Source organism: Triturus cristatus, chromosome 8 (assembly GCF_964204655.1).
Source record: "Triturus cristatus chromosome 8, aTriCri1.1, whole genome shotgun sequence".
NCBI lineage: Eukaryota > Metazoa > Chordata > Amphibia > Caudata > Salamandridae > Triturus > Triturus cristatus.
The window spans coordinates 158,198,092-158,221,653 of NC_140591.1; the positions used below are offsets into that span (position 1 = coordinate 158,198,092).

A 23,562-nucleotide genomic window follows, 5' to 3' on the forward strand; every position below is an offset into this window, starting at 1 on the left:
ATTCGCTGCCAGAATCCTGGCCTTCCTCCTCTGCCTCAGATTCAGAGTCAGTCTCATAATCATGGTCAGAAGAAGACTCGAAAAGCATACCAACAACCTGCTGAGTGGTCACCCTGTGGCCAGCTATAATCCTTACCAAGAACGGTAACCTGACGAACAAGTCAACAACACTGAGTAAAATAAGTAATGAAGTGTGGCTTTATTAAATGGAAAGTAAAACTACTGGGATATAGTAAAAATCTAGACGGATAAGTCAATCAATGCAAAGCTCCCAAAGACCTATCTACTTTAAAACGATACCACACACTTGCCAGAGTCAGCACATACACAGCAAGCACTAAAGAAGTCCTACTGGACAGAAAGGGAAAAAAACATACCACACAAGGCAGTAAACAATGTGCACACATCAATGCTAGCATGAAAGACAATTGCACAAAAAGCGAACAAAAGCAAATTATTCAACCAGGCGAAGGATACACATTAGATGAAAAGATTACGAAATGAGTAGCGTACCAACCACAACTCCACAAACTGCTGATCTGCAAAAGCTGCACCAACATCACAAACGAAACAATTGGCTCTACAATTTAAAAAAAAAGAAAATGAAAACACAGACATGATATCAAAATACACGGATATCCCCCACAAAAGGATGCGTAGTATAACCAGGTGGAAGTAAACCTTGCCCCCAGATCTCCCAGCACATATATAACCTTATTCCCAGTTGGCTCAAGTGTTATCACCCACCCTGAGGCTCAGTCCACTCACAAATCTCTCAAGGGGGCAAAAAACACCCCAGAGGGCAGATCGGCCTAATAATGCCCAACCTGCCCTCAGGTGGCATAAAAATAAATATGGGCCCTAAGCGGTTTCTCCCCTTCAAAACATAACTCCCTATTGTCTAGTGGGCTTCCGTCCGCACAAAGCGCAGTTCAGCTTAAAAACAGCATATCTGCCCCGGGGGGGGGGATAACTAATAAATATTCTCCCTCAAAGGGAGCAACCCTTTCCCAAGGAGTCGCTTCCAAAACTAAAAAACTGTTCCTGGTGGTTCATGCCCCCCCCCCCCCCCCGAGGGCAGATCGGCATAAAAAACATCTGATCCGCCCTTTGGGGGACTGGAAATATGAAATAAAGTTAGCCCACAAGGGGAGCAACACTTGACCAAGGTGTTGCTCCCCATCAATATCATAAAAATAACATTCCTTGGTTACTTGTGGGTTTTGACCCCTGAGGTGCTGATAGGCCTAAAAAACAGACGATTCAGCCCCCAGGGAGGGCCGAACCATGGATTGAATAAGCCCCCAAGGGAGCGACCCTTGCCTAAGGGGTCGCTCCCCCAAATATCACCAAAAAACATCGCTGGTGTCTAGTGATGTGGATTCCTGCTCCATGATCGTTGCCCCACCTGCAGAGCAGGAATCTACTCTGTACAGATGCGGGACGAAAGTACTTTCCCCCCGCATCTGTATTCCTGGCATCTCCCCAGCTGCACTTGATGATGTCGGCGCACCATGAGCGTGCCAATATCATCAGATCGCCGAGGTGCGGTCGGGTGGCAGCTGAAGCGCTACAGGCTGTCATTCCCAGTGGGGGCATGTTGGTGACCCACTGGGGAGCGCCAGCACTTCCCCCGTGGGTAGGTGTCTGGACATACTGGTTACATCCTGGGCACAGGAGGTCCATGTCCGTGGACGTAACCATTACGTCCAAGGCACCGAAGGGGTTAAGATAATTTTACAGCTTTGTCACTTTTCGCGGGTATCATATCTAAGAAAACCATATTTTTGGGGATCAAATCAACGCTTACAATTTGTTGCACAATACTTAAATTTTAACCTTAATCAACCTTCCAACTCTATAGACAAAAAATGAAAACTTGGTTATTTCAAAGCCCTCTATTAACAAATAGAAAACCTTTGACTTTTATTTACAATATGAAAATTATGTTCTTCCAATTAACTTTGCCTCTTTTCGGGAAACTATTGTTCATTCCATCATCAATACTGTGAATTGCTAACACCCTCAACATTGGCTGAAGCCAATATTATCTTTCATTCTCCAAGTTTGGACATCCGCAAATAAAATGTCTCAGGGATTCAATCTAATATCCTCATTCTGCATGTGCTTGCCCTTTTCATAGTATTCAGACTTGATCCCATAAATTCTAAAATTAATTTGATTGCAAAATAAATTCTTTGAAACTTAAAAAAAAAAAAAAGGTACATTTAACTTCGCATAACACCATTCTACTCACATTTGCACACATAAACACGGCACCTCATACTTCACATCGGCATAAAAGTAAAGAACTCCGGCAAAGAGCCCCCCTGCTGGGCCTGTTGGGCATTGCAGCACCAGCCCGAAGAGGAGCTGCCCGATGATATTGCATGGCACCCTTCTGGGTGTGTGAGGGCCCTTGCTCCTGAGCAATCAGATCCCCCAGTCTGGTGTTCACGCTACTCCCAACCTCCTCTTTTTCTCTGTATTCAGGAACTGTATACTCCTTTGACTTACATAGTCTCATAAAGGGACGTGTATGCTGGACCTTCATTCGACCCTTGTCCCCCCTATGAGTTACTCTGATGATTACTTCTAGCCTTAAGGAGAAAAACCAACGAGATCTTATCGATGGACCGACATTGGATATGATTCTACGAGTTCCTTAGTTTAGGGCGCATGGTTCAACAACCCATTGAAATATCATGAAGTCCACATCTAAGTCAAAATATTGTGTTGATGATTGTCTTCCATGAACATGAAAACGTGATCCTTCAAAAAGAATAACAATATGCTGAATCATTTAGCTGCAAAAAGGGAGACAAGTTACTACCACATCTTTTTTGTCATTGTTTATTTGAGTTGTTAATAGGAATTATGAAAGCTCAATTTGAGGGGTAAAACAGAAAATGCTGTGTGCAATAAGTGTAACATTGAGTTATGTGATTTCCCCTGAAGAGGAGGGAACAGATCAGAGATGTCAGTTCGAAGAACTGGAGGTGATGATGTTCAATAAATAATATGGGGCGGATTTACAAGCCCCTTGCGCCTCTTTTACGCCGCCGTTGTGTCACTTTTGTGACGTAGCGGCGGCGCAAAGCCAGCGCCATGGTGCGGGGTACTTACAACGTGACGCATCTGGGAGATGCGTCACGTTGTTAAGCCCTGCGCCACATGTAGGCGTTTCAGCGCAGGTGGGGGCGTTCCGGCGCAGGAACGCCTCCTAAAAGTGGCTGAGTGAAATGTACAAGATTTTACTCAGCCACTTTTAAGGCCATGCTGCGTCAAAACTTTGCGCCTGCTTGAAGCAGGCGTAAGGATTGACGCAGAATTTTAAAGATAGGGCACCCACGAGCCTTGCTGGAGCTGCGTCGCGCTGCAACGCAACTCCAGCAATGCTCTGCCTTTACGGCAGCAGATGCGTCACGCATCTGCCCATTTTTGCCCCATGGTGCGCCGCATTGTAAATGTGACGCATCCATGGTGGCGGAGCCGTGACGCACAATAACTGGCACATCCCTGCTGATATGCAGGGATGCGCCAGTTATTGTAAATCTGTCCCCAAATGTTTACCATAACAGGATTGACATGATCCATGTCATTTCATTTTATTAAAATAAAATCCTTGCACTTTTTCCAGATGTACTTAAAGGTTGGTGCAACAAAAATTCTTTGAAAATTGTACTTACATGAAATCTTAAAATAAGGGAGAAATTCTCAAATCTAAAAGGTATACCACAGATTCAAGCATTAACAGCACGCCATGAGGAACGTCTTTCCGGGTAGAAGATCTTTTCTGGTGAGAGAAATATGGTCACGCTTTTCTAACCCATAGATCAGACAGACCCTGCCATTCTGAGACCAGTGTTATTTATGAACTGGATGAGCAGACAGCAAAGCAGACAGTGCATGGCAGGTGTGCGGGTGGGTGCTCTGTGCTATGGCACAGCTACAATTTTATGACCAGAAAAGAAATAACATGCTGAAACTATGGATATTAAGTTGGGCATCAATGTCTATAATGCCACAAGCATTTTCTGGCTAAAGTAGAGGGGGTCATATGTGAGTCAAAGATGATTTTAAGAAGATGTATGGTTTTCTGCTTCCTAGATATAATGTTCTCCATGAGACATATGGATGATCTTGCCAAATATTTCGGCTTTCTTCCTATTTTACTGTTCCTATCTCTTCAAAGAGTCCAACAGCCAGCAGGAACTAAAGTGCAGATTGTGGTAATCAGGTGATTGATAATACAAGTTTCACTGAACTACTATATGTGAAGATTAGACTGGAACAGAGCATGGTGATGTTCTTGAGTACTTTGAGAGTAGAAGTTGTATGGCAGGCGTGATGTTTTTATTATTATTCAAGCAGATAGCTAATAGGGTGGGTGAGAGTCTTTGGGCTGCAACAGCTCTGATGTCTCAGATGTGAGTTGGTAACTGTCAAGCCTATGATTTCTATGTGCAGACCAATACTTTCCTTTGGGCATGACCATCGATGTAAGACTTTTTAATGCGCTTGACACTTAAACTGTAGACTGTTTTTGCCTTCAGTTAGGGGGATTAATAGCAAACTGCAGATAAAGCACAAAACATACTTCATACTGCACACTGCTACAGGGCCGACATTATTATACACGAAGAAAGGAAGTGTTACCCATAGAGTTTAAGTTTTGAAGATTACTGTGTAATATTTCCCATGAAGCACCTTCACAACCCAGATCACACTGCACACCATGTGTTAGACCTGGCATCCTTAGTGTGGTTTCCCCATAAATGTTTGCCTGCTAACCAGTGCTGACGTTATGCTATGTTATGGTAATATGTTAATATGATTTGTAAATGCGCAAAGAAGTCGCAGTTGCACACCATTATTTATCAATTTTTCTTATTTCTCAGTTTATTCCCATTTGCGTGCAGACTGGGTAAACCGTGCCTCGCCACTTTGCACGTACATGGATATGAGTAACAGTTGGCAGCAAACCTGTGCTGCCAGCCCAATCGCACAGCTTTAAAGAGTCTATATGCAACTTTTTCATTTTCAACACATTTATTCAATATTTGTCCATATTTTTCAACTTTACTGTCTTTATCACGAAAACACTGTCCAAAGGCCCATATTGCTTCACATGAGGCGGTTGTGCCCATCCAGGCCTCTTACCACATCACGACGGGGTTTTAATCCATTTTTGCAGCTGAAATCTCAATCCCAATGCATTTCGGGCTATTTTTATGCCCTTCGTCAGGTGCAGCTGTTTGAATACGAAAATAACATAAAACCCATGTTAATCTGCTGTATTTGAACACTGTACTGGTTTTACATGAATGCATTCAACCATGATACTAATGATATGTAAAACGTGACACTACCCAATTCCCACTCAATAATTACCAAAACCAAAGAATCAATAGAGAATTGTCAATGATAACGTTCTTTCCATCGCAAGAGTTTACCGCAAGCAGAGACCTCCCCCACTCCTTCCTCGATCCTAAACCTGCCATTCTACCCGCATTGCTAAATAAACACTCAACTTGCCTCATGTTTTTTCCAAATTAACTTAGTGCTGACATTGACCCTGACCTCTACCATAAACTAAGGATCGAGGAAGGAGTGGGGGAGGTCTCTGCTTGCGGTAATTATTGAGTGGGAATTGGGTAGTGTCACGTTTTACATATCATTAGTATCATGGTTGAATGCATTCATGTAAAACCAGTACAGTGTTCAAATACAGCAGATTAACATGGGTTTTATGTTATTTTCGTATTTAAACAGCTTCCCCTGATGAAGGGCATAAAAATAGCCCGAAATGCATTGAGATTGAGATTTTAGCTGCAAAAATGGATTAAAACCCCGTCGTGATGTGGTAAGAGGCCTGGATGGGCACAACCGCCTCATGTGAAGCAATATGGGCCTTTGGACAGTGTTTTCGTGATAAAGACAGTAAAGTTGAAAAATATGGACAAATATTGAATAACCGTGTTGAAAATGAAAAAGTTGCATATTGACTCTTTAAAGCTGTGCGATTGGGCTGGCAGCACAGTGTTGCTGCCAACTGTTACTCATATCCATGTACGTGCAAAGAGGCGAGGCACGGTTTACCCAGTTTGCACGCAAATGGGAATAAATTGAGAAATAAGAAAAATGGATAAATAATGGTGTGCAACTGCGACTTCTTTGCGCATTTACAATGAATTTCTTGCCTCAAACGCAGGGTTGCATCCGACGTAAACTAATGACAAAGCTTCAAGATGAGCGCATCATGTAACATCTTCACGAATAACGCTGCCTTAATTCATGGAAATTGAGATAACAATAAGGATCTATGGACTGTCGTTTTGAGTTCTAACATTGAGTTTCAATATCGAGTTCAATGGAGACATCGTATGAACACTTTAAAATTAGGTCCAACAAAGATGTATAATGTTTTTATCCGTTGTATTGGTACTAATGATTTCACTTTAATGGGGAGGTATACAACGTGTTGATATATTATTATAAAGGATGACAGCACGATTTTGGTTTTATTATTTGGTTTTTGATACGGTAGTTTTTGTTGCAAAGACTTGTGGGAAATGTAGTTATTGAGGTCATGAGGGAGGAACTGAGTTTCGTTGTTAAGGGCGAATAAAATCTTGCAGTGTCCAGTCGGAAGTAATCTTATTTAACTGAACCGCCATCATTGGTTGAATCAGCATTGAGGAAATGTTTAAATTGTTCACTCAGGAGAAGGCTGGGTTAGACGGTAGAATTTAGAAAAGGAGAGCACCAAGTGGCCAGAACGACATTTGAATTACAAACAGGTTACCTTTTTTAATCAGTAGCGAATTTAAGAATGGCTACGATGTTTATTTATAATTAAGTTTAATTTATGGTAGAGGTCAGGGTCAAAATCAGCACTAAGTTAATTTAGAAAAAACATGAGGCAAGTTGAGTGTTTATTTAGCAATGCGGGTAGAATGGCAGGTTTAGGATCGAGGAAGGAGTGGGGAGGTCTCTGCTTGTGGTAAACTCTTACGATGGAAAGAGCATTATCATTGACAATTCTCTATTGATTCTTTGGTTTTGGTAATTATTGAGTGGGAATTGGGTAGTGTCACGTTTTACATTTCATTAGTATCATGGTTGAATGCATTCATGTAAAACCAGTACAGTGTTCAAATACAGCAGATTAACATGGGTTTTATGTTATTTTCGTATTTAAACAGCTTCCCCTGATGAAGGGCATAAAAATAGCCCGAAATGCATTGAGATTGAGATTTTAGCTGCAAAAATGGATTAAAACCCCGTCGTGATGTGGTAAGAGGCCTGGATGGGCACAACCGCCTCATGTGAAGCAATATGGGCCTTTGGACAGTGTTTTCGTGATAAAGACAGTAAAGTTGAAAAATATGGACAAATATTGAATAACCATGTTGAAAATGAAAAAGTTGCATATTGACTCTTTAAAGCTGTGCGATTGGGCTGGCAGCACAGTGTTGCTGCCAACTGTTACTCATATCCATGTACGTGCAAAGAGGCGAGGCACGGTTTACCCAGTTTGCACGCAAATGGGAATAAATTGAGAAATAAGAAAAATGGATAAATAATGGTGTGCAACTGCGACTTCTTTGCGCATTTACAATGAATTTCTTGCCTCAAACACAGGGTTGCACCCGACGTAAACTAATGACAAAGCTTCAAGATGAGCGCATCATGTAACATCTTCACGAATAACGCTGCCTTAATTCATGGAAATTGAGATAACAATAAGGATCTATGGACTGTCGTTTTGAGTTCTAACATTGAGTTTCAATATCGAGTTCAATGGAGACATCGTATGAACACTTTAAAATTAGGTCCAACAAAGATGTATAATGTTTTTATCCGTTGTATTGGTACTAATGATTTCACTTTAATGGGGAGGTATACAACGTGTTGATATATTATTATAAAGGATGACAGCACGATTTTGGTTTTATTATTTGGTTTTTGATACGGTAGTTTTTGTTGCAAAGACTTGTGGGAAATGTAGTTATTGAGGTCATGAGGGAGGAACTGAGTTTCGTTGTTAAGGGCGAATCAAATCTTGCAGTGTCCAGTCGGAAGTAATCTTATTTAACTGAACCGCCATCATTGGTTGAATCAGCATTGAGTAAATGTTTAAATTGTTCACTCAGGAGAAGGCTGGGTTAGACGGTAGAATTTAGAAAAGGAGAGCACCAAGTGGCCAGAACGACATTTGAATTACAAACAGGTAAGCTTTTTTAATCAGTAGTGAATTTAAGAATGGCTACGATGTTTATTTATAATTAAGTTTCGTTTATGGTAGAGTTCAGGGTCAATGTCAGCACTAAGTTAATTTAGAAAAAACATGAGGCAAGTTGAGTGTTTATTTAGCAATGCGGATAGAATGGCAGGTTTAGGATCGAGGAAGGAGTGGGGGAGGTTCTTGGCTTGCGGTAAACTCTTGCGATGGAAAGAACATTATCATTGACAATTCTCTATTGATTCTTTGGTTTTGGTCATTATTAAGTGGGAATTGGGTAGTGTCACGTTTTACATATCATTAGTATCATGGTTGAATGCATTCATGTAAAACCAGTACAGTGTTCAAATACAGCAGATTAACATGGGTTTTATGTTATTTTCGTATTTAAACAGCTGCACCTGACGAAGGGCATAAAAATATCCCGAAATGCATTGGGATTGAGATCTTAGCTGCAAAAATGGATTAAAACCCCGTCGTGATGTGGTAAGAGGCCTGGATGGGCACAACCGCCTCATGTGAAGCAATATGGGCCTTTGGACAGTGTTTTCGTGATAAAGACAGTAAAGTTGAAAAATATGGACAAATATTGAATAAACGTGTTGAAAATGAAAAAGTTGCATATTGACTCTTTAAAGCTGTGAGATTGGGCTGGCAGCACAGTGTTGCTGCCAACTGTTACTCATAATATGATTTGTAAAGCACATGACTTCCCCAGCGATGGGGCTTCCCAGTGCTGACCACAGTAAACCCGCATTATGGAATAAGAGAGGCGGGGAAACCACAGCGAGACCTAAGTAGCAAACAGCCATTTTTGAGTTTTTCCTGAAGTAAAGAAGTTTCAGAGTATTCCTTAGATCAGGGGGCATGCTGTTCCAGAGTGATTGTGCTCTCTCTTTAAAGCATGGGAGAATTGGCTTATACCCAATTGGCATATTATATTTACTTGTAAGTCTCAGTATAGTGGCACTTCCTGTGTTCTGGACCTGTAAATTAAATGCTACTTATGGGCCTGCAGAGCTGATTGTGCCAACCATCTAAGTAGAACTTTCAAACATGTCTCAAGCCTGCCATTGCAGACTGTGGGTGCAATTTTAAACTGCCATTTCAACCTGGCAACATATCTCTTTTGCCAGGCCCAAACGTTCCTTTGTGATACATTTAAGTCATCCTAAGTGTAGGCCCTGGACAACTCAGAGGGCAGGGTGCACTGCATTTAAAAAGTAGGACATGTACTTGTTTAAGCTTTACATATCCTAGTAGTGAATAACTCTAAAAATCGTTTTTTGCTACTGCAAGTCCTACCTCTCCCATAAAAAAGCATTGGAGTTACTTTTAATAAGCTGTAAAGTAACACAGAAACAGGTAACTCGTTCATTTCTGGTGTCTTTAGAATTGAAATGAAAAATCCTAACATGATGAAGTAGGATTTTAAATAACTTCGAAAATGTCACTTTTAGAAAGGTTGGCCTTTGTGTATTTTTTCTAGACAGCCACACACAATAGGGAGCTTAGGTGTGCCTGGATGGACAATCATTGGCAGGATCAGGGAGATAAGCTGGGCACAGCCCCACTTACACCTGAATAGGCTGTGTCCTGCCTCCCCACAACAGACTGTATACCACCTGGCGTTTGTCTGGAGCCAGGGCAAGGAAGACAAGGCACCTGTGCACTCCAAAGACAAGCCTCTAGAAGCATTGGCCACTTCAGAGGCAGAAATGCGCACAAATATTGGACCTCAGGCATCAACTCTTCAGTACACTTATGGACCTGTAGATACTCTGCCAGGAAGGAGAACTGCTGTACTGCTTAAAGGACTGCCACTCTGAAGGACTACTGCCCTGTTGTGCTGACCTGCTGCCTGCTGCCCTCTTGCCTGGGTGAGAAGGGCTGGATCTGCATCTGTTGAACCCAGGACACCAGAGTTACTCCAAGGGCTAGCTGGCCGGCATCCTGACTTGAGCCTCAGGGACAGAGGGCTCCAACAACCTCGACCCTGCACCTGGATTCTCCCATCTATGGACCTACCCTGCCAAGTGGTGCTGCGCCAGTCCTGGACCCATGGAAGTGGCCTAAGGTGTTCTGCCAGTCTCTGATGACCCTGTGGAACTTATTCATCCTCTGTGCTGCATGGCACAACCCCGATGCATCGTCACCACTGCATGGATCTTCCCCATCACAAATACTCGCATTGCAGCCCATGGCCTCATTGGAACTGCCACTGCGTGACACATCCTTGGTGTTCGCTCGCGCATCCCACATCGACGGTAGCCTCAATGACGACGCCAGACTCCGTATGGCTGCCTCACAGCATCTCGAAACTGACACATCACCCCGACTGCGTGGTGCATCCTCGATGCCAGGCTTTAGATCGCAAGCCCTCATCAACAGGAATCTAGATAACAATGCAGGCCCTTGCACTGCAGCTTTTCTGCATCTCGGAACCAACGCATCGCCTCGGCTGTGCAACAGATCTTCCACGCGGACCCTCGCAACGCTCCTCAAAACAGGATTTAAGGTACTTTGTATAGCGGGTCTAACTCGGTTTCTGTAGCCGGCCTATGCTCTATCACAGTCAGCCTGAACTTGTGACTTTGTCCATGTTCGGCGCAACCAGATTTCCACAGTTGGCGCTTTGCGCACTATTTTCACTGAAATCTTTAAACTTGCATAGCTCCTGTTCTACTGATCGGATTTTTGTCGTTCTTGTCTTTTTTTATTTATTTAAAATTCCCTCTATTTTTTCTAATCTGAATTGGGATACTTGTTGTGTGGTGTTGTCACTTTATTACTGTTTCAAGTGTTGCACAAATACTTTATACATTGCCTCTGAATTAAGCCTGACTGCTCTGTGCAAACTACTGGAGGGTTGAGCACAGGTTAATTTAGGGTTGACATGTGCCTCACCCTTCCAAGGATTATGGTTGCAGCTTGACCAGGGCTCACAACCCAGTCAACCAGTAACCCACTTTCTTACCCTATGCATTCATAGAGGCTTCTTAGAGCATACACCAAGATGTGTCAGTCAGTCATGCAAATAAGCATGTAGAATAACTTACCTTTCACGTTTATGTTGATAACTTCAGGTATACGCCTCACAATCTCTTGCAGCTTCTCAGAGACCTCATTTAGTAGTGCTGGCTCTTGAAAACCAATCAGAAATTGAGATTCTACTGTGAAGGTCTCGGCTTGTACAGTGGTGATTGGATGAACAGAAACATTGCATGGCCAGAGTGCACCAGTAATCTGCAGGATGAAAAATAATGTGCTTTTAATGAACCTTACGGCAACTGTGAAGCGCCAGACACGTTCTGCAAAAACAATGAAAACAAACATAATTTCTTAAAATTCAGCAGGTAGAAAACAGCTTATAAATACATATTTTTGTTAAATGTGGAACTGGACTGGATACTCCGTCCTAAAGTGGATAGCTTGTACTTTTTTTTCTCATAGTGCATGTTTGTCATTTTGTTCCCTCAAGCTTTCAAGAACATTCTTTTTCTATGTACATGTAATTGTCAGGAAGAATAACAAACGTGATAGAGATGTGGTACATACAGTTCGATGTCAAGGGTTTAGACCCTCATATAAGTTCGGAAGGGGTCAGGAATGGAAAATAAGGAAGACTTGGACACGGAAACGAATCTGTGAACTAGCGTGATCCTTACCTCTGAATTAGGGGCGGTACTCTTGGAGCAGAGAGGGCAGCAGTGGTATATAAGCCTCTTAAAGCACTAGGTAGGTGCCTGTCAATGTCCTTAGTTGTTTACACCTTCTCCGCTTCAGCACCAGTCCATCACGCTGGTTAGTGTCGCAGAATTTCATTTTTTTCTTCCATTCTCATTTCCAATGCCCACTGACCCTATTGGTCCGTCATGCTCTTGGTTTCCTCCTATTCCTGCACTTTGATCCTACCATCTCAACTGCTCAGTTCTCCTCTTCTCAGTGTTGTCGGTTCTGGGCATGTATCCTGGTAGGGCCAGGGCTAGTAACACTACTTCCCACCAAGCAAGTGGTGGTGAAAATGCATTTCTACGTGTATGTTATATAGCTAATTGTTTGATCAAAAGAGTTCTAACAGTCAATCAATCAGGTGTCTTGTAAAGTATAACTACTCACCCCTAAGGGTGGGCTGCTTATCCATCAAAGGCACTGAGGTTCAGTCGAAGAGCCAGGTTTTGAGGTCCTTCCTCAATTAAGGAAGTGATGGTGATTGCCTGAGGTGGGTGTTCCAGGTCTTTGCTGCAAGGTAGAAGAAGGATCTTCCTCTGGCCGTGGTCTTGCGGATGCATGGGATGATGGCAGGGGCCAGTTGGGTGGAGCATAGGTCTCTGGTCGGTGCATGGAATGCGAGGCCTTGGTGGAGGTACGCATGCCCTGCGTCATATAGGGCTTTGTAGGTGTGTGTGAGGAGCTTGAAGGTGATTCTTTTCTTGACTGGGAGCCAGTGGAGTTCTTTCAGGTGGCCGGCTATGTGGCTACGACGGGGGATATTGAGGCTGCGTCTGGCAGAAGCGTTCTGAATATTTCTTGAGGAGTTTCTGGGTGATGTCAGTGGAGAGTACGCTGCTGTAGACGAATCTGCTGCTGATGAGTGTATGGGTGACCGTCCTTCTGGACTCAGTGGGGATCCACTTGAAGATATTTCAGAGCAGGCATAGCATGTGGAAGCAGGATGATTAGACAGCGTTGATATGGTGGTTCATGGTGAGCGAGGAGTCCAGGGTGATTCTGAGGTTTCGTGCGTGGTCTGTGTGTGTGGGGGGTTCCAAGTGCTGCGGGCCACCAGGATTCATCCCAGGCAGAAGGGGTGGAGCCCAGGATGAGTACTTCGGTCTTCCCTGAGTTGAGCTTGTGGCAGCTGTCCTTCACCCAGGTTTTGGCAGTCTTCCTCCCATCTTGAAAGTTGTTCTTGGTGACTGTGGGTTCATTGGTGAGGGAGAGAATCAGCTGGGTGTCGTCGGCGTAGGAGATGAGGTTGAGTCCGTGGTTCCTGATAGTGGCTGCGAGAAGGGGCATGTAGATGTTGAGGAGCGTGGGGCTCAGGGAGGAGCACTTAGGCACTCCGCAGCTGATCTCTGTGGATTCAGAGTGCAACGAAGGTAGTCTGACTCTGTGTTCGGCCGGTGAGTTAGGAGTTGATCCATTCCAGGGCTTTGTTGTGGATACTTGCGTCGTGGAGTCTGGTGCTTAGGGTGCAGTGGGAGACTGTATTCGAGGTGACTGAGAGTTTTAGAAGGATACAGGCTGCAGTTTGGCCCCGATTGAGGAGGGTGCGGACGTCGTCTGTGGCAGCAGGGAGGGTGGTCTTGTTGCTGTGATTGCTTTAGAAGCCAGGATGTTCAGGATGTGGTTTGCTTCAATGAACTTGGAATGTTGGGTGTTGGGAGTAGGGGTGAGCGTAATTTGGAATTTTACAGAGTTACAGAAAAACACTGCGAGATTCCACGGAATTCCGCCAACAGGCAGAAAAGATGCTGCTAACACTGCAATTTAGCATTGGTACGGTGAAAATCATCTGGGAATGGCACCGTGTGATGTGCTACAGCGTGTAGTCATTCAAGGTGATTTTGCTGCCATTCAAGCAGAAAGTCAATTTGAGCAGAAATCTACTTGAGCGGGAGAATATCTACTCGAATGGTAGCCCTCTCTGACCATGACTGATTACGTCCGCCGACATTATAAAATGGCACCATAAAGCTCCATGGTGACTGGAAATTGTGGCAGGGGCCGGCAAATCTCACCCGCTCTTGCAAGCACGCGTTTTGGAGCCTCACGTTGTCCCTCTGCGAAGCGAAGAGCAGAATAATTCTGCCATGCACCAATTGGCAGAATTTGGCTGGAACTCTGTGTTACAAGAGTAAGGCGGAGTTACCCAATTTCGTCCAATTCCACAAGTGGAATTATAATTCCGCCCAGGCCTACCAAGCAGTGGTTCTGTGATATTCTAGGGCTACAGTTAGCACTGTTCCGAACCAGTGTCTCCAGTGTCTTATCCCCTCCTCCATTTTTCCCTGGGTCACTATTCAATGTATTATTATTCAGCACTTTGGATGGGATAGGTAGACATTTGGGGCATACGGTCTATGTCCTTTGCTTTTTGGGATTTAATCCTTAAACAAAATCATGACAGTAATGTCATTTCTGCCTAGTGTGGATTTATACCAATTAACTGAAGTATATCGCCAGAGTCATCTGTACCAGGTACAAAGAACTCACTGCGTAACCTGGCTGACCTCATGCAATGTAACTTTGAACACCAGTTTTTGTAGAAACTCTTGATTGAGCCATCTCTTGCTTTCTGCTCACGCTGTGTTCCTTTTCATTTTTTAAGCAACTGTACACCCTTTTCTGTTATTTTCCACAAAGCTATTATTTTGTGTAAAAATAGAATTTCATAAGTTAACCGGATCAACAAATGCCCCAACAATGTGCAGCTCATAACAATGCAGAAGACGTTCCAAATCAGAATTGCTAACGTCAATGTTGGCATCACATATGACAGTACTAATGCATAATCGATGGAATCACCCATGAAGCATAAATGTGCACAATATTGTACTTTTTCCGCTTCCGATGGCATAGTCTAGACGGTGCACTGAATATTTAAATTTCTATTGAATGTGCATCTTTAAAATCTCATTGCCCAATTGCCAAGGCAGAGCGATTGGCTGTGTCAATGCTTGTTATCAATGCAGTGCTCGGTCTCTCACAATTTATTTATGTTTTTCTTCTCCTTTAATACAGGGCTGGGGGTCAGTAACAGTGATAGGGGTTTACTATATATTAAAATGCATGGGAACTTAAATCGGGTGCAGTGAAAGTTTATAAACACTTTAGGTCCAATCTCTGAGTCAGGATTTGAAAGCTCCTTTTTAGGTCGAGCCTAGGCAGCGCATGCACTGTCTGTAAGACCTGGAGTACTTGAAAAATGACTTGGCTCCCGCCTGCTGGTTTCCCATTGGTACACTGCGGTGTTGCTCTTTTATTCTGCGTCCTAAATGGCTCTGGTAGCGTAACGTCACTTCCGTGTTCTGGCACAGCAGCAATGCTCAACTACAGTTCCCTTCCACTCCAATTGGTTTTCTAGAATTCCGAGAACTCTTTATTTTTTTTTATAATTACAGCGCAGGCATGCTCAGCCATATCTTCAACTATGGCGGCTGCACCTTTGTTTAATTGGAACACTTACATCGATAGTTCACAAAACCATCGCCAAGCCGAAAATTATTTTAAGCCTCTAGATGGCAGCACGTTTAACTTATTCACTCACGGAAATACAGTGTATATATTTCTAGATGGCAGCACGTTTAATGCAATCACTCACGAACAAGCAATGTATTTATTTTTGTTATACTTGTGTTATCATACGTATTGTGTTACCACCAGCGATGCCCTGCAGCATGTCCACTCGTTACTCGTCAGCGGCAGAATAACACCAACGTTATAAAAATGCTCAAATAACAATAGAACAGCCACTGGACCCCAGCATTTAAACTGTACGATGGAGTAGATGTGGTTTAGGTCAGTGGTTCCCAAACTTTTGACTTCTGGGGACCCCCACTTAATCATTACTGGAACCCAGGTACCCGAACTGAATCATTATTTGAATCTGGGGACCCCCATGAGTCATTACTGGAAGTCAGGGACCCCGGCCTAAGCAATGTTGATGATTTGAACCTCAAAACAATACACAAAAATACAAAAAAAAGCATTCCTCAAACAAATACACAAATAACACATTTTATTTAATTAGAAAACATATAAATAAAGAAATCAAAATGTAATTTTAATAAAATGGTTGGAGCTCTTCTAAATTCAATTGAGGCAGCTCATCATCCATACTATATTCAGTTTGATGTACCTGCACTGCTCCCACAAATTAATCTGAGGATACTAATTTAATTTTTAGCCTCCAGTTTCAAATTCCTTCACATTTACAGTATGCTTTATAATGTTCAATTGTACATTTAGCCTCTTTTATATATCTACACTTTATTGATCTGTTAATATTATTCAATTTTCAAAGTAGTCCCGGACCCCCTGAGGAGAGGCTCCCAGGGGTCACCGGACCCCAGTTTGGGAACCACTGGTTTAGGTTATTATCGTGTACCCTGCAATACGAACAGCAACCACCAAAGAAACTGCAGCTGTGCTCACTTCAGTTCGCCCATTCATTATGCTATGCTCACGGAAGGGCTCGATACTTCACCTGTAACTTGGGGGTAAACACAAACACTCCCAAATATTAGAGAATATGGTAATTTACTATACTAACTCTGGTCCTCGAACATCCCAGGAAGCGTTTGAGACCCTTGCTTTAGCTTCAGCATAAAAATAATGAATTGCTCTAACGTTCCTACCAAAACCTGTGAGGCGTGACAAAGGGTGCGTAAACGAGAGCCGACACTACTCGGCTCCCCACCCTACTCACTGTCTGCCCCGGTCATTGTGACTGGAAGAGGGAGTCTTTGCCTAGGTGTCACTTCAGAGCAGCAACACTCAAAGCACGTCCAGGAGCCCGGGTGATTTTTAATATTCGTCAACCAATCCCTCCCATGATGCACCACAGCGCATGGGAAACAAAGGAAGCGAATCACATACACTAACACCTTGGTAATGACTCAGTCACCAGCTCCTGCAGTGAAACAATAACAGGTTTCAAGCCATGCTTCTTGATTCTTTCTGCCATGAGAGGGCAAACGAGTGGGTCCGCTTCCTCTAGGTTCATAGACATAAGATGAGTAAAAATAGCAACAGCCCTCCTGTATTCGGCAGCTCTTTGTGTTGGGGGGGGGGGGGGGGGTAAGCAGAGCAATACATGAAGTCATTTTTTAATGATAGGTGGACAATGTGTATTTAGGACCACCATTCACCTTTTTGTTATAAACCAGCGCTTTAAATGGAAATATAGAGGGGCAGGTACTCACTATTTAGAGTACTTGTTTGCTCCTGTGGAGTGCCGGTTTTCTCCCATTAAAGGTATTACAGCAGTGCTGAAAAGTGTAGGTACTCTCCCTTTCAAATTAAGGAGGTGCATGTACTGAGTACCAGACAGTACCTGCCCATTTAACACACTGTCACAAATTGCTTAAATATTTACTTCTCTTTTATTTCCTAGCATGATAGTGGATAGAATAAGTCCTACCTTACAATTTAATAAATAGCTGCTATTACTATATTCAATTGTATCTCTGTCTGACCTTGATCCCACAGACCTGGAATCTAACCCCACTGTTGGCAATCAAAAGAAAACTTTGTTAACTATTCGTTAAATTAGTAAAGCAGTGTTTGGTCTATCCTGTAAAATGTCTTATGCATTCACAGCATTAGTAGGACTGATTTTTTTCTGCCAGATATGCACATTTGTGTCAAGTGAATTGAACAAAATACAGTAAAATGTGAAATGCAATCGTTTGCCATAAATAAAGTGAGATAGACCGGTGGATTTAAAGGACCCTCTCCAGCCCAGATCCAAGTGAATGGTATCAGCCAACAACTTGGCGCCCTGCCCTCTGCGTACTACTTGTGAGCTAAGATATCTGCCCAAAAAGCACTGACATTACCTGGAGGTAAGTCCAGGATGGCCTTTCAGTGAACGCGTTCATGTATGAAACTTGAATCAAACAGCTACTGAAAGCGCCGAGGGATTGAATACAATGCGAGTGCACCAGGAGACTATCACTCAGTGGCTCTCAACTCTGACCCCTTTTTGCCACACTCCTGCTGGGGACTATTTCAACACTGGTCACTAGTCCCAAAGGGCAAAACAGCATTCGACACCAGAATAATCACCTTCAGCTCACAAACGTTTTAGTCAAGGGTCCTTCTATCTTTTTTATAGGAAAAGTAACAAAAAAATGCAGTAAGCAATACAGTTATTACAAATAATTAAAATAAAATTTACAAAAAATATGTGACAAACCACTAGTGTTGTGTCACACCACCGGCCGAAACCTAAATACCCTAAACAAATTCCTTAAGTGGCCGCAGCATTTCCCTCCACTACCCGCTCCCTTTCAGTGTGTTTGGAGTGAGGCAGCAAGAGGCGTGGACATCCAGGAAACAAAAATACTCATTAACAAGCATTTGCAATGCAATAGGTTTCGCATTTGCGAGAGCTTAAACTATTGGTATTGTAAATGACAATGCCTTTTATTTATGTGTTGGTTTTCAAAATAGATAAATAAAAGGCATTGTAATTCACAATGCCAAGAGCTTAAACTCTCGCAAATGCTTGTTTCTCTTTGGGTTCTTTTGGGCGCTGCGTTTCAGGAAGCATCCTTCTGCAACCTGAGTAACTGCCAGGACAGCTACTGTGGTTTCTCGAAAAGGCTAACGGGTTCAGACTGTTTTATTACTGGCTATTTTTTATATATTCTTCTATTCATAGTTGAAAGTGAAGTGAGGAAGTTGTTAATATATTTACTTAATTCATCCTCTTTAATTGATTTATCTTGGAATTGTACTGGAGTCAAACTATTTCAATTTACTCAGAAGTCACCACCATGATGGTGCCTTGATGCTGCTCTGATATCTTCCATTAAGGAAGAGCACATTTTGCCCTATTTCAGTGGATCGCACTCACCAACAATCCTACGCGCGTGTAGGTCAGGTGGGGCACACCTGCCAGGACGTCTCCTCCCACAGTACATTGAGGTGTTATCCTTACCTCTGCCTCTCTCCAGTACTCAAAGGTGACGCTTGTAGGTCAGGTGGGGCACACCTGCCAGGACGTCTCTACCTCAGTACATTGAGGTGTTATCCTTACCTCTGCCTCTCTCCAGTACTCAGAGGTGACGCTTGTAGGTCAGGTGGGGCACACCTGCCAGGACGTCTCTACCTCAGTACATTGAGGTGTTATCCTTACCTCTGCCTCTCTCCAGTACTCAAAGGTGGGGCTTGTAGGTCAGGTGGAGCACACCTGCCAGGACGTCTCTACCTCAGTACATTGAGGTGTTATCCTTACCTCTGCCTCTCTCCAGTACTCAAAGGTGACGCTTGTAGGTCAGGTGGGGCACACCTGCCAGGACGTCTCTACCTCAGTACATTGAGGTGTTATCCTTACCTCTGCCTCTCTCCAGTACTCAAAGGTGACGCTTGTAGGTCAGGTGGGGCACACCTGCCAGGACGTCTCTACCTCAGTACATTGAGGTGTTATCCTTACCTCTGCCTCTCTCCAGTACTCAATGGAGGGGCTTGTAGGTCAGGTGGGGCACACCTTCCATGACCTCTCTACCTCAGTACATTGAGGTGTTATCCTTACCTCTGCCTCTCTCCAGTACTCAATGGAGGGGCTTGTAGGTCAGGTGGGGCACACCTTCCATGACCTCTCTACCTCAGTACATTGAGCTGTTATCCTTACCTCTGCCTCTCTCCAGTACTCAATGGAGGGCTTGTAGGTCAGGTGGAGCACACCTGCCAGGACGTCTCTACCTCAGTACATTGAGGTGTTATCCTTACCTCTGCCTCTCTCCAGTACTCAAAGGTGACGCTTGTAGGTCAGGTGGGGCACACCTTCCAGGATGTCTCCTGCCACAGTACATTGAGGTGTTATCCTTACCTCTCTCCAGTACTCAATGGTGGGGCATGTAGGTCCGGTGGGGCACACCTGCCAGGACGTCTCTTCCTCAGTACATTGAGGTGTTATCCTTACCTCTGCCTCTCTCCAGTACTCAATGGTGAGGCTTGTAGGTCAGGTGGGGCACGCCTTTCAGGACGTCTCCTCTCACAGTACATTGAGCTGTTATCCTTACCTCTGTCTCTCTCCAGTACTCAAAGGTGGGTGGTGACACATCATTAGCAGTCACAAACATACCATGGAGTGCAAAAGGCGCGCGTGGTCCATAAACTGGGGATCCAGTCTCCTCAGTTCTTCAAACTCCATTTTCACATCCACGGTGGCGTTGTACCAGTATTTTGTCCTGTTAGTCACTGGAGCTGCAAAGGAAATATAGAACTGGTTTTAGTGGACATAAATAGTTGATCGTTCATGTGGCTGGTGTGGAAAGTGAATAACAGTGTTCAGAACGAACTTTTCAAAATTTACAAAAGAAATCATGTGTAAGTGTCAGGGTTTATATAAGCAAAGCATAACCTTAGAGTTGGCTGATCTTAAGTGGAGGACTCGAAGTTTGTTTCTATAATGTAAGTGTGAATAAAGTCGCAAAAATGACCCGAGAATGTCAATACCACGGGATACACATATCGAAAGAAAATACATTTGACACATAGCGTAAAAAAGCTTACGAGAGAAACTAGTAGGCTTTGATAATTAAAAGACAGAGACAGTGCCACATGAATAGAAATAGAAAGTTTCAAAACAAAAGCGCAAATGGCAAGGAAAAACAGACTTTATTGTTGACAAAAACTGGCGATAATCCAGTTGTGTCTTCACCCTATTTCGCATCACACACACAGCCTTCCATTCAACCCTCCCCAGCCCCCACCCCCCACCTCCCAGAATCCCTAGCACAAGAGATGCAGATCTCCGGAGACCAGAGCCTGTTAGGAGCACAATGACCCCCTAGATGCACACCCCCATTTCCTACAGATAAAAGAGGCTTTATGAACCATGGTCTGGCTGTGCTCCATGTGTGCTCAACCCTCTTGCACCCTGAGCTCCCACATGCTCACCCTTTGTTCACTTCTAGCAAGAGTCAAAATGTTGCTGTTCTATTGGCAGATGTAGACCCCAAGTGATTTATGTGTTTTCCTCATAGTTTCACTATCACCTTAAATAGACCTTAACCTCAGCCCACGCTTGGTGAGGAGCTCTTCTATATATATCATGTTTTGTCCTTCTTGTTTTCATATATGACTGTATTGCAGGGATGGCACAACAGGGTGCCCGTGTGGCACAGAGAGCATGGGAGGGACTGGAATGCGACCCGAGTGACCGCCAGTGGCTGAGACCTATTTAACCCTTCCATCCATCACATTGGTGGTTGTTATATTGCCCTCACTCATAGTTCCCTTCATGTGTATATAATACACGGTGGCCCGATGCTCTGCTTTTTCATGTCTCCATGAACTTGTACATGTTTTCTGCCATTTGCATAGAACACAAAAGAACATACTCTGTGCTATCTTGTCTTGTTAACGATTTACTATGTAAGATGTAAGCATGACACTAACACCGTAAAGTGGTATGATGTCCGGCTGGGATTGGCGTGACCTATGTGAAACTCAAATTTAAAACAAAAATAAATATGGATAGCGAGGGGAAACAAGTTTGCTTCATCAGCAGTCATGGAAAGAGAAATAGACACGGCAAAGGTGAAAAGTGAAAGTTGGGACATCGTAAAAACCTTTCAAATATAGGATGGGCACAAAAGGCCGCGGTGCACACTGTGGCACTTGGTTGCCTTAAGAAATGGTGACTGAAAATCTAAAGTCGAATGAAGTACATCAGTGAACAGAGTATCAGATCTGCCACCCTGTAGCCCCTCCTCCTTTTAACCTTCCCCCTCTCCCCCTCCCCCATGCTCACAGACACTCAACCTCTGCTCCAGGACTCTGCCTTACATGAAAAGCTCCACAGAGGTTTCCATCAGCTGTTCTCTGGCAGTTCGTGGGACCTGTGCACCGCAGCCGAAGATTCTCCAGCCCCTTGCACCAAGGAGTGCTGCACAAGCACACTAGATAAACCAGGGCACCCCAGCATAGCCCTCACCCACCACTGTCATCACCCCATGGAGGAGGGGTGACTCCGAGGGATGGCCAGGAGCAGTCAAAACAACAGGTGACATGATTACCGCTGGGGAGAGACGTAGATTGCAACTTGCAGCACTCACTGGCCCACTCCATAATGCACCGAGTCTTTACATTTCAGCGCAGCAGCCACCTTAGAAACAGGGAAATGTCCGCGCATGAAGCCATGCTGTGCAGGCCCCGTTTCTGGTGGCGAATGGAGCATGATGTCCATGTGTCTCATTTGTCAGAGGCGCCACCACTGTTGGAGCTTGTGGGGCCCCAGAAGGATGTCCGTGAGATATAGACAGAAGCAGGAAGGTTTCTTCTGGGGCAGTGGGCAATAGCAATGCACCTCTATTGCCGTCCATTCCTGAAGGCGGGAACTGATTTCGGGAGGGGTCCTAGAAAAACAGGATTCCTTGGAACTCAGCCCTTGCACGAGCTGAACGCATAGAACGAGTGGTCGCCCTTTTGCTTATGTTGCAGCTGCACAACGGCATGCACGCCCGTCTCATTTATAATCACAGCAGATTTAGGAAAAAACTAGAAACCAGCTTTTTCCCCAGATAAGTATTTCTTCATAAGTGAAGTGTTCTCATTGTAAAGGTGCGGTAACTGCTTAGCACTGTGACAGCCCCCAGGGAAAAAGCGTTGCACTTTAAACAATAAGTAAATAAAATAAAAGGGTTTACTGGGTTCTAATTGTGAGAACTGGAGTCTTGGACTTGTGATGTCCTGGGCCACTTTACAAATGGATCCAAAATGAGCACCAGGTAACCCCTTAAGCACTTGACCCTCAGGGTAGTGAGACAGAACAGTCCTAGGGTTACTCAGTGCAGAGATATATGGCTGATACTCCGTAAAGCGCACAGTAACACTTAATTCATCAATGCTCCACCAGTGCTTTTACTTTTAAAAAGAACAAGTACTTTAAATCTCTTACAACTACATGCTAAACACAAAATTACAAATGCAGACAATGCAAAAAGTCTGAACTAGAGATCTGTCTTAGAAAGCCTCTCAGTGTTAAACAATGTTGCATCCCTCCTATGGTATTTGTCACAGAGTTCACATTGTAAACCCCTTCCATTGCATTTTTCAGAGAGTTTATGATTGAAATATTGATTTTGTCAGAGATTACAGTGTAAACCCTCTCACTACTCTTGTTGCCACAGGTTACAACAGGCAAAGCCCTTTCCTACTGTATTTAACACACAGTCTAAGTTAACATTATCTCAGAGATGAGCAATGGAACTACTTTATAGGTTGATTAACACACTGCCTGCCCAATAAAATGCCAGCAAAGAAGTTGATCAACAAGGTGGCAGAACCAAAGCCCTGGGGCCACCTCATTACTGGATTCCAACAGAGGACCATGAGGACAACTTCAGAACATAAGCAACAGGGTAGCCAGACAGAGCAGTCCAAGGTGTACTCATACAGGTTGTGGGGGCAGAAAGACAAAACTGTACAGAGTACACAATAACACTTCATAAATGAATGCCCAACCAGTGCTTGGAAACCAGTCCTCTCTAGCCCCTCGTGTACTAAATAAATGTGTATGAAGGCCCCTTCCTATTAGTTATCACACAAGGGGGGGCTAGAGGAGGTCTAAGGAC

General features: G+C 43.8%; 1 protein-coding gene across 1 annotated transcript in view; it reads right to left on the reverse strand.

Annotated features, from left to right (window-relative positions):
• The window catches only part of UMODL1 (uromodulin like 1), a 633,174-nt gene that overhangs the window by 304,898 nt on the left and 304,714 nt on the right, over positions 1–23,562 (reverse strand). The window contains exons 4-5 of the mRNA XM_085621215.1: positions 20,067–20,188; positions 11,308–11,494 (exon numbers count right to left, since the gene is read on the reverse strand). Coding sequence (XP_085477341.1) covers positions 11,308–11,494; positions 20,067–20,188 — 309 coding nt within the window. The remainder of the gene's footprint in view (positions 1–11,307; positions 11,495–20,066; positions 20,189–23,562) is intronic.